We start from the raw sequence: 12,342 nt of genomic DNA, 5'->3' as shown, positions 1-12,342 counted from the left end.
AGAAATTACATTGATGGCATTGTATAACATAGATTAATCATTCTTTTATTAATGCTATTATTATTGTTCGTTCTTTCTCTTAAACATCTTGTGACATCAATTTCCCTGTCTATCGATCGATAGATGATTACTGAATAAATTATGAAAGAAAATGTCCATCTGCTACTTACGAGGCCAGAAAATTTGCGGTCATTCGTGAGCAACGAGCTGAGATTAGGTACCACTATCGGGTGAGAGGGTGGACGACCATTCAGAGTTATGATAATGGAACGGAGGTGGATGACCCACTTTCGAAAGGACAAAAGGACCATTCCCGTTGCGACGTGACAATGTGCCGTCAGGGAGAGCATGACAGGAGCATTCAAAAAAATGGATCTTCATGGATTATCGATATCCTTATTTCAAGAAACTCTACGGAAAGAATATAAATTATAAACTGAAATTAAAATCAACATAAAATGTTATTACAAATGTTTTTACAAATTTCTATAGATTACAAATATATAGAACAGGATACACCCTCTTTCCCTTCACTCTCCAATAAATTAATTCTTACAAATTAATTAATTTTTTATATAATATCGAGAAAAATGATAATAAATCGCTTGCTAATCTTGGTTCCATGAAGAGTTTATATGAATTAATAATTTACTTACGCCCTGATCCCGCGAGATTTATGCAGCTAATCTTGATACTAGCTGTAGTTGTAGCCTGTGTGCCTGACAGTGATAACAGTGCACATTATATTACCTCGGAGAGATGGAAAAGCACTCTTGGGACAAGGAATTGCGGAGGCATGAGTATTCTAAGCTATGACATAGATTCAAAGTATTATTTTTTTAAACATAATATGTGTTAGTGAAATATATGTTAATTGAGATGGGACAGGGCTCGTTACAGAGGTGAGCTAATTTGTTTATTAATAAATTAGTAGACCAGTCCTGTCGACAAAACCGTCCAACAAGGTTTATTACTCTTGTGAATAGATTGTCTGACAAAATTTAAAATTGTTTCAAGCAATTAATATTAATTATTTAATATTTTAATATTTTATTATACTTAAGATATGATCTAAATAGAAACAAAGAAAAAGAGTTTCAAGTAAGATTACTTTTTAATGAATTGATTCGCGTGCGATTCGATAATAGAGATTTTAAAGACGTGTATCTCATTACATAATTGCAGAGTTGAAAGTACATTCATTAGATTACATAGGAAAATAGTCGGCTATTCGAAGTCACAAGACTAGAATGAAAAAGGAACCTAATTTATTAAAAAACAAAGCAGCGTGCCTCCAAGCGGGAATATCACGGAGGAACATATTATGATATTCGTTAACTATAAAATATATTGTTATATATTTAATATAACTGTCGCATATACAAAAAAATTAGAATTTATTTTTCTTTCTCGTAAAATACTCGATACACACCCGCGGATTGCATGTACGCATCTTTGAACATACGTAGAACAAGGATGCCTCATGTCGTTTAAAAACTCGACAAATTACGACAATATACACGTAGAGATAGAAAGATGGTAAATTATATTTACAGAAAATTATTTAAACAATCGTACTTTCCAATTATCGCAGCATCGTAAACTTCCTACTATGCGTCAGTCTATAAACTGTAATCGTTGCAAAATTCAATCTCATGATATGTCTCCGCTACCCAACCAAGAAGGTACTTGACTTTCTCTGTTGCCTCATCAGTAGCTTTATAACCCTCGATAGCTTCGTTCAGGCACTTTGATAAAAGTTTCAACAATGGCTACAAACAAGAGGATTAATATTAATATTTCGAGTCATTATAAGTTATTAATAAATAATATTACATCAAATTTGTACTCACTATGGGCCAATCTTGTCTGAATAAAGCTACACATTGATCACTCAGACTATCTCCATCAAGTATATTTGTTTCTAACAATCTTTTCAGAAATTTACCAAAGATCGACCACATTGTATCATTTTGAGATTGTGCCAACAACATGATATTTCTAGAACACAAGAGTCTGTTTATAGGCGAATCAGTTTTGTGATCTGTCAGAACGTTCAATGACCATATTTTAATAAATTTGTCCTGGGTCTCTTGCGTGAAGAGATCCGTCCTGTAGGCAACTGAAAACGCGAAATATTATGCTTAATTTTATTTTGTTTCTTTTCACATTTCATAGTGTTAATTTCAGGTAAACATACCTAAAAATAATGCAAAGTCAGTACTAAGATTAGATAAAACTTTCTGTGGTCCTGGTAATAAGTCATTTCTTTCACTGAATACTTGATATAGTTTAGTTAAAATATTCAATATAGATGGTACAGTTAAATCCACACCGTGATTATCCAATACATGCCATATTAATTCCTATAAACAGAAACAAATATGTTTAAATATTAATAACTTAAGAAAATTAAAATTGAGATTTATCTTTCAAGGTTAGTTAAAATTTAAAATTTTCAAAATAATATAATCCAATATTTGTGTAGCATGAAAAAAAATGTACATTTTATAATATATATGCAAAAAAAACTTAATTATCATGCTACACACATAAATTTTTTATTCAAATTTAAATAATGATATATCCTTACTCGAAGCTCATCTATCACTGCAGTGGGATTAGGAGCATCTATATTGTGGCATTTTTTTTGTTTGGAGTGCACAGGACTATTGTTCCGCAAGAATCTATTAATTTCAAGTTCCATATCCTTTATAAATAAAGAACCACCAACAATGTGCGATTGAATCCACTGATTTATTCGTTCCATCGCCATTCTGGTCGCAATTCTTATGCACATTTCTTTGACCGCCATTAGAGAGTCTTCTGCCAATAGAGATTCTATTGACGTTGCGATTCGTGTTTCACAAATCGCCGGAATTGTTTGCTCGCACTGATCTTTCAAATCTCTTGACACTTTATTCGCCAACATATTTATTTCAATCAAGAACGAAGCCTGAATATTAAAACACAATTCAATATCTTGTTACATTTACATAATATGAAATTTCCTTTATAAATATGTCTTACCTTAAATTTTTCACAGTAGTTCGTCGACAGTTCGCTCTGTTCATCTTTCTCGCCTCGTTGTATTAAAAGTCTCCTGAAGACAATTAAATTCGTTTCTCGCGAGGAGGCTAACATGGTGTTGCATATATATTTCACGCAGGTTGATGCAACTCTTTCAGAAACAAAATCAACAGTCTTCCTTGTAGAAGCTGGTTGACCGTGAAAGAAAGCTTCTTCCAGTTGAAACTATGACATAAAACGGAAAAATTGCAATATAAAATTATTGTTCAAACATACATGAAATACTGTTGTATATAATAGCGCAATGCATATATATATATATAATACATGAAATACTGTTGTATATAATAGCGCAATGCATATATATATATATATATATATATATATATATATAAGAAATATAAAATATAATTATATATAATTATAATAATATAAACATACTTCTAAGTGTTTTGCTCGAGTAGTGCCTCCTAATTTACGTAACTGACTTGTAACAGGTGTAATATGTTTGTTGGAGTTGATACTCAAATTTGTACTATTCCCATGAAATACAGAGAGAGTCGATTCTATTCGCGAACAGCATAAACGCATCGTTCGATCAGTAATTATATCTAATTTATCAAGATTGCTCTTGGCGGAAATTGCGCAATCTGTGGAATGTGAGTTCTTCTTCTTTTCAGAAAATTTTTCGATCTGCTTGAGACTCTTTAATTCTTTAACTTTGCAGGAATTCTGCCAGGCGATGTGGTAATCCTTAGGATAATTTGGTAGCTCAAATAACCAGCACAGATTTGATTTGAGCAACAAAACAGCTTGTTGGGAGATTAGGCTATCAGCAGCAGAAAGATTGGTCTGATTGATAGCATGATAAATGTGATACAATAGTTCTAAGATCTGCTTGTAATATGGCAACCGAAGCGATACTATATCCATCATGGCTAGATACTTGACTGTCCAAGGTATAGTCAGAGAAAGTTTGCCTTCAAGTATGGCATTTTGAAGACATGCTTGCAAATTTAATGATGGTAAAATCTAGATAACAAAATAATTGCAAATATTATTGAAAATTTGTAAAACAAAACACATAGTTTTTAACATTTGTTTAGAATTTTTATCAAATACCTTGCTTCTTATCTCGATTTGTGTTGCTACAATTTCTTTAGTAGTATTAGATTCAGATCTGTATGGTAATGAAACTAAAAGCCCTAATACTTTTGCAAGAAGTCTTAAACTAGTTAAACAGGTAATAAAATTCTTTTGTGTTTGTTCGTCAACCATTGTTTCTGTAAAGAAAGCAACAAGAAAAACATTGTATTCTTAAAATTATTATGAATAACTGAATAATTGTTATTAAAGTAATAAAAAATGTACCTGAATCTTCTATTTCACTGTTAGCAAACTGGGTATCATTTAGCTCCATTATCTCATGTACGATACAATTTTCCAGATGGGTGTAAAATATTGGATGAAATGCATGTAATATAAAATCTTTAAAAAATTCTTGTATGCCAGAAAATGAAGGGCCAAGAGTCTGATTTTGTGACGGCAAGGGAGTCACAAATCTTTTACTGAGTTGTGTCAGTTTCTCGGGATTGACATGTTTCAAGGATTTCAGAAAATTCAAACTCTCGTCATTCACCACATCCTGCAATTTATATAATTTGTATAATTATTTCGTTCTAAAATCTAAAGATCTTGTTAAAACTTAAAACCATGCAACAGAGAATATTAATAGCATCAAACTTACTTGATGTCCATTTTTAATACACGATATCAGCAGTTGTGACTTAAATAGCCTAGCGATGTGATAATAATTGGTACAGTCATTGTGCATCGTCAACATACTTCGTATCCTGCCACCCAGCGCAATCTGAAACACCCATCCTGGCACCAAGTGATTTTCCTCCCAAATCCTCAATATATCGTAAAAAGCATCCCTCTGTTTCCTGAAGGCTTGAAATGCAAGGCCGGATGAGAAGTTCTCACGATTGTCAGTGTCAATTTGAAAGCACACATTTACTTCCCCCATTGCGCACATCAATCTCTGACAAACTGTAAACAATAATAAACGTTTAAATAGAAATAAAATCGCTGCAAAATCGCAAAGTCTCTTGTGAACAATTTGTTTTACTTTGTGACAATCTTGCTGATCAAATATCTTCTTCTAGTTACATATTTCAACATGTCTTCTGAAAAAAAAACTTGTTTCTCCTGCATACAATTTTGAGGTTAGATTTGCTAAACATGAAGAAATCGACGGATATTGTTAGACGGCGGGATTTTCATCAAAAAGAGAATACAAGACGTGTTGTTATGCGATATTTAAATGCGCATCGTGTGTTTTTCCGCTAGAAATTGCACCTTCAAACATATGGATACATGTCACTGCAATCTCCTTTTTTTTTTCCTCTCGCTTCGTCCCGAATGGAAAAGTTAGGTTAGGTTAGATTGCAGACGAGCCGATTGACAGTTGACATTTTAAATTTAAATATGTCAAATTGTAACAATATAAGAATCTTTCGAAAAAAAATTGTAATAAAATCCTGAAAAACATTTCCCGAATGTTTAATGTTTCTTTAGAGAAATCAAAATATTTGCGAAAATTATTTACCATTTACATATATATATATATGTATTTTTAAGACAAATAAATCAACAATAAACGCTATAATTAGACCAACAAACAATTACGCAATGATCAGACCATTTTTTAATTAAAAATGAAATTTTTCCTAATTTAACGCTAATTTTTTTTTTAATTTAAAAAAAATTCAGAACCAACAAACGTTGTAATTAGGCCAACAAATGACCAACAAACGATAAAAAAATATATATATATCATCTCGTAATAAAGGAACAGAGATGAAGAAACTCTTCGTCTTTTTTTTTAATAAAAATTCTTCTTTAAACATTACTCACTGTAAGCTCACATATTTAAAATGTTTATTAAAACAGAGATATAAAAAGTAAGCTGACTTCGGTTTTGTTAATTTTTTTTTTAAATTGTTTGTTGGTCATTTGTTGGCCTAATAACAACGTTTTTTGGTTCTGAATTTTTTTTAATTAAAAAAAAATTAGCGTTAAATTAGGAAAAATTTTATTTTTAATTAAAAAATGGTCTGATCAATGCGTAATTGTTTGTTGGTGATTGTTGGTCTAATTATAGCGTTTATTGTTGATTCATTTGTCTTAAAAACAAAAAATTATCTCTCACATTAAAGCTGCATCTACAATTTAATAGACTAATCACAATTGAATGTAAAACAATAATCGAATCTGATTGGTTTATTTCTTACAACTTAAGGCTTATTTCCATAAAAGACCGGATCTACAATAGCAGGTGTAGTAAACTCTAAGCCTTAAGAAATTCACCAATCACAGTGAAGAATGAGAGGAATAATCGACTGTGATTGATCAATTTCTTAAGGCTTAGATAGCTTACTACACCTATTGTAAACCCGGTCTAAAGACCGTTCTACTAACATAATGCACAATTAATCAGTATATATTTGTCTATCTGGGTCTTTTAATTTTTTTTTAAATTTCCTTTATCTTAATAACAATGTTGCGGTCGCTCACCATGATTTATAAATAATTTATTGTTTTTTTTAATACAATTTTAATAACTATTAATCAAAGATGCACCTGCATCGGCTGCAATAATTATTGGCTTATGTGTATAGCGTTATCTGTAATTAAGTTTTATACATAAATTATTATACATGTCGAAAACTTACTACGTATATATATAATACAATAGTATAATATACGTCATGTCAAATTGTAAAATACTTCACATATTATACCTATCCAACATATCCAACCCTGATGATTAGTCAATTTTTGAAGGCTTAAAGCTTCTATTAAGAACCTTCTACAATGGAGTATCGTAAGAAATTGACCTATCACAATTGATTATTTTTGAAATAATCGACTGTGGTTTGTAAATGATTTTTTATGTGTTGAAAAAAAATTCTGTTGGAACCTCTATATATATGGATAGACAAATACACACGTATATGATGAACAATCGCCAACAAATGACAAACAAACAATTAAAAAAAAAAAAATTTTAAAAGCCGAAGTTGACCGGCTATAATAAGTCAGCTTACTTTTTATATCTCTGTTTTAATAAATGAGTATTTAAGCGTGTATATGTAAATATCCACTTAAACGAAACTCTTCCGGGCTTTCTTTATTAACGAATTAATTTTTTTCTGTCAGAAATAATCTAAGAGCATGTAACCCAGCTCGTATACTTATTGGAACCAAACACAAAGATGATCGTAATAAATTGTTAAATGAGTATTTAAGCGTGTATGTGCGCGTATAAGTAAATATCTATTTAAGCGGATCTCTTCCGGGCTTTGTTTATTAACAAATAAATTTTTTTCTGTCAGAAATAATCTAAGAGTATGTATCCCTGCTCGTATTTTTTTGCACCAAGCACAGGGTCGACCGTAATAAATTGTTAAATGATGTTTTAAATATGTGAGCTTAGAGTAATATTTAAAGAAGAATGTTTATTTCAAAAAAAGGCGAAAAGTTATTTCTTCATCTCTGTTCCTTTATTACGACGTGTAAGATATTCGAATTTTCGCGAATATTTTGATTTCTCTAAACAAACATTAAACATTCGGGAAATATTTTATTACAATTTTTTTTCGAAAGATTCTTATATTGTTACAATTTGACATAAATTTAAATTTAAAATGACAGCTGTCAATCGGCTCTTCTGCAATTCAACCTAACCTAACTTTTCCATCCGCGACGAGGCGAGAGGAAAGATTATTGCAATTTCGATATTTCGAGAATAATCGATAATTCGATTCGATATATCGACAATCGTTTCCCCGATAGTCCGCGATTCCGCCGACAGGTGGAGCCACTGTCGCTCGAGTCGCCGCCCGGAGTACCACGAGTGGGGTGTCGTCATCAATCACGACGTGAAAAGGGGGAAAAAAGAAAAGGTGGGAAAGAGAGGAGAGGTTGAGGGTGCACAAAGACACACTATCTCTCTCTCTCCCTCTCTCTTCGGGAAAATAAAATATTCGCGCGCGTGGAGGATTCGACGGCGGCTCGTCATCGGTTGACGGGGAGTAACATGCCAGTGAAGTGCGTCGTCGATCGGGAGGATTGTCGTCACGAGACACCGAGAGTATCGCTATCGATATCCGCGCAGGCGATCGCGTCGATAGCCGCGTCGCATCGCTGCTCCCGAAGGTAGGAGGAAACAACGAGTCGATGACGCCGATGACGCTACGCGCCGCCGAATCGTGCGAACGCAAAATATAACCTCTCCCAGGAAGGATGCCCCAGCTCTCGTCCCTGCAAACCGTGGCACCGCTTTTCTCCGGAGAAACCTGATCACGTCGTCCGCGCTCCTCTTCGCGTGCGTGAGTGTGCGAGTGCGCGTATCCAGGCACGTCCGACCTCGTTTCCGCAATCATTATCGAAGCCGCTCATCATGAAAGTGATCGTGAAGAAGCTGCAGGGAAAAGAATGCGTCGTTGATGTAAGTGTGTATGACGTAGCTGTCGTCGCTCCTCCTTGTATTTTGGATTCGTATTTTATTCTGTCGTACGACTGCTAAATTTCATGTTAAATTGATAATAAATTTTGATGATCTCGAGTGAATCGGAGAGGGAGAGAAAATATATATTTAAACGTTTACGGAATAAGAGGTTAGGAGTGCTTTCGAGTACATTCGCTGGCACAGTCTTTTTTTCGAACTAGTTTTTATATGGCTGTAAACATTTTTTTTTTTGGCTATAAACATTTGTATTTGTATGACTTTTAGATATTGCCATCGGAGACAGTGTTGGAGTTGAAACACAAAGTGAGCGATCTCTTGGGCATTGATGTACCGCAACAAAGATTATTGCTCACTGGCAAGACATTAGCGGGTAAGAATATCTTCAGTTATCTACCGTCATGTGTCCATATTATATATAATTGTTATTATAAATTATATATTTGATATGTTCTAGATGAGAATCCTCTAAGTTTCTATCCAGGAATCAAAGATGGCAGTAAATTAAATCTCTTGGTAATTAAGAAAGCGGAAGAGGGCTCCAGCGAAGCCAAATCTTCGCCACAGCAGAAGTCGGGCGTTCATTTGTTGAGAGATGAAATTTCCCGGGTGCTCAGGCATTACTACACAGTATCTGAGACAGAGTCCATAGTCAATGAGTTGATAAAGGACTTGAAAAACAAAGTGAATAGCCTTAGTTATGATGATTTAGAGAGACTAGCCATTGCGTTACTCCAGGACCAAGAGAACGTAGCTTAAGACTAACTCAAGATTTTTCAATTCTGCTTACCGATTAATTATTGTATGAGTTTATTTAATTGAAGCATTGTCTTATATATATGTATATATATATTTATATATATGTATATATATATAAATACATATATATATATATATATTGCGTCTCCCGATAATTGGTACTTTGTAATTAAATGTATTTAAATCGTACGAGCATAAGGTTTGGAGCATACCACTTTACGTTTAAAGTTAAAATTTAAACGTAATGTCAGTTTATTAAAATCGCTATATGTATACATGTGTCGCATTATATCATAATTAGTTAATTATTGTATTGGGAAATTCTCAAGGATCTGCCAGATCCAATTGACGGAAGTATCTCGCCACCAAACAGATGAATAAATTCACCGCCCCCAGCTCCTGCGCGTCCAACTCTCGCTGAAAAAAAAAAGAGCAAGAAGATGAGGACGTCGTTAGTAAATTTTAATGTAAACTTTTGTAGATATTAACGAGACGACGAACTAGTTCAGATATAGAAGAAAAGTTCAGTCTCTTATTTTCTCAACCTTTTGTAATCTGATAAACACATGTTTTTATTATCGCCTGAACCTTTTTCTAACACTGGAAATGACATTGCAATAGCATGAATAGAGTAAATAAGAAATTACTCTAATAAACATGTTTTGTTAATAGAAATTAAACGTTTTCCTCCTGTTTTTCTTTTCCCTATATTATTTTATATTAACAATATCAATAGATTAGCGAGTAATAAGAAACAAAATATATTAAACATTAACTGAACTTTTCTTTGTGTTAAATTGATACATTAGAATTATAAAAGAACCAATGTTATTCTACTTTAATGATAATACATAAAAAATTCGATTCTTGCATGCATATGTGTGTGTGTGTGTGTGTGTGTGTTGTGTAAAAAAGAGAGAATCATACTTTCATCATAAATCATACTTTTTCACTATGTAATAATACTGCTATCTAAAATTTATTTTATGTTCTTTTTGAACACATTTTATGTTATATTAAACAAAATAAAAAGTAGCTAGCTATTCAAGAACTAATGCAAGATCAATTTTTTTTATTTGCTGAAAGTAAAAAAACTAAAATATTTATTTGTAGCTATTTAATGGAAAAAATTTTTTTCTTACTTTTTCTATTTCATTATTTGAAGATATATTATCAATATTAATCGATTTTTATAGACTACACTTTGCAAATATTAATTGTTGATATAAAGAAGATTAAACAAATGTAAATGTAATGTTTGTGAACATTTTCTCCTCTCTTTTCAAAACAGAATGACATTGGTTAATTTACTTGAATAATACTAAGTTCGTTAACAGATATTAAATTTGGTAAGTTTTACAGAATCTGCGCGGATGACGGAACATGCTCGTGCCAACGAACGCAGACACGAACAGGTATCAGGCTGCAATGGTTGCTCCAAGATTGCGAGTAAAGAGTAGATCCATTGGCCTATTTTATATTCGATCTTCCTTTCAGTTTCCACAAATTGTACGAGATATTCAAGTACTTGCTCTATTATTGATTGATTGAAACAAAACAGAGTATTCAATGTGGGTTCAATTTTCTCTTTGCTATTTAGACAGAAGCTGATCCAAGTATCTTGATCGTCTTTTATGTTTGGCTGTAATTGAAGAAAGGGAATAAATGATTAAAAAAATAATTCAAAATTTCTTTCAGATTTTAGGCAAGTTTATTTATTTATTATGTAATAATACTAAAAAAAAGATTTACGTACCAGATGAATATCAGGTGGTCTCCATTTACGTTTACCCACTTGTATCTCGTCTTTTAATTGACTTATATAAAGTCTTATATTAGAGAAGTCGGAGACCTGATATTGTTGCCACTCCACAGTTGGACTGAGGCTTGGCGGTGCTTGAACACATCCTGCTAACTTTATAATCACATTAGTGTACAACATTGGTTGGATTGTTGTCTTGTTAGAATCTACTTACAGTTTTAATGCAGCCTCTCGATTTTATACACGATGGATTTATATCAGCCACTACTATGTCTGCACATTGTCGAGCTTCTATTCTAGAATATTAGTCATTTTTAATTTTCACTGTTTATTTCAATTGTTAATTATTTCTTATACTTAATTACAACCTTTGTTTTTTTTTTAATGTTAATAAAAAATATATATATGTATATATATATATTCATGTTTTGATAAGAGAATTTTTTGATTGAAATTAAAATCTTTAATAAGATACTGAAGATATTTTTGACCAAATTTTGACGCGATTAAATAATTATTTTTATTCCTTTTTTTTTACACATTTCTTCACGGTTTTTTGCAATAAAATGAAATAATAATCTATGTATGATTGAAACTGCAAAAACAGTACGAAAATTACAACTGAGATAAATAAATCTTGTTGTAAATTACACCACTCGTTTAATGTATTCCTCTCCAGAAGTAGGTGGTAATGAAAGATTAATATCTTCATTGACATTTCCTATCGTAAATACTGGATGTTTTAAATAATCCATCGTAATGATTCGATATTTTCACTTTTTTAAATAACCCATCGTAATGATTCGATATTTTCACTTTTCAGCAAAGAATTCTGACATTTTTGTAAGCCATCAAAAATTTGAATTCGTGGTTAGCTTTGTGTTGCTTTCAAACTGTCATGTTAACAGCTGGCGAACTGGCGAAAAGCTGGATGATAGAACTGTCTGTAAAGCTTGGTCTATTTGAAAGAGTAATTTTAAAAATATCTCTCTTTGTACAATAACGTAAAATATTAATATTTGTAATTTCTATTTTTTAAAATCAGTATGTATATTTCTTTTAAATTTAAAGATAGACAAACGCACATGTCAGGAAATAACTATAAGTATACGTGTATGTATAGATTTTCCTTCCAATGTGGAGCAAAAAAAAAATCTCTGAACTAGTGTGTGGCCATATAGTGTAGCCAAAACGAACAGACCTATTATAATAGCTGATTTTTTTTGCGAAAAATTGTATAAAAATTGTATTTTTTTAA

At 32.1% G+C, this 12,342-nt stretch overlaps 3 protein-coding genes across 3 annotated transcripts; 1 reads left to right on the top strand and 2 right to left on the bottom strand.

The window, feature by feature from the left end:
* Positions 1–1,339: 1,339 nt before the first annotated feature.
* Positions 1,340–5,493, bottom strand: dlt (codanin-1 like protein dlt). The gene is made up of 10 exons (XM_029301717.2): positions 5,162–5,493; positions 4,778–5,082; positions 4,402–4,675; positions 4,153–4,313; positions 3,472–4,062; positions 3,031–3,255; positions 2,594–2,956; positions 2,201–2,366; positions 1,854–2,122; positions 1,340–1,772 (listed from the first exon to the last, which is right to left on the bottom strand). Exons 2-10 carry the CDS (start codon positions 5,066–5,068, stop codon positions 1,623–1,625), a joined length of 2,490 nt encoding a protein of 829 aa, XP_029157550.2. The 5' UTR covers positions 5,069–5,082; positions 5,162–5,493; the 3' UTR covers positions 1,340–1,622.
* Positions 5,494–7,964: 2,471 nt separating this feature from the next.
* LOC114929929 (ubiquitin-like protein 4A) lies at positions 7,965–9,597 on the top strand. Its single transcript, XM_029301649.2, has 3 exons — positions 7,965–8,545; positions 8,831–8,936; positions 9,021–9,597. Exons 1-3 carry the CDS (start codon positions 8,498–8,500, stop codon positions 9,320–9,322), a joined length of 456 nt encoding a protein of 151 aa, XP_029157482.1. The 5' UTR covers positions 7,965–8,497; the 3' UTR covers positions 9,323–9,597.
* Positions 9,523–12,163, bottom strand: Gem2 (Gemin 2). Its single transcript, XM_029301648.2, has 5 exons — positions 11,736–12,163; positions 11,299–11,380; positions 11,079–11,237; positions 10,683–10,964; positions 9,523–9,739 (listed from the first exon to the last, which is right to left on the bottom strand). The coding sequence occupies exons 1-5, from the start codon at positions 11,837–11,839 to the stop codon at positions 9,647–9,649; spliced, it is 720 nt and encodes a 239-aa protein (XP_029157481.1). The 5' UTR covers positions 11,840–12,163; the 3' UTR covers positions 9,523–9,646.
* Positions 12,164–12,342: the final 179 nt, after the last annotated feature.

This window comes from Nylanderia fulva, unplaced genomic scaffold (assembly GCF_048542155.1).
Source record: "Nylanderia fulva isolate GAGA-0341 unplaced genomic scaffold, ASM4854215v1 Scaffold9, whole genome shotgun sequence".
Lineage (NCBI taxonomy): Eukaryota > Metazoa > Arthropoda > Insecta > Hymenoptera > Formicidae > Nylanderia > Nylanderia fulva.
Note: the sequence above shows the minus strand (reverse complement) of the source record. Positions and strands in the feature narration are given on the sequence as shown.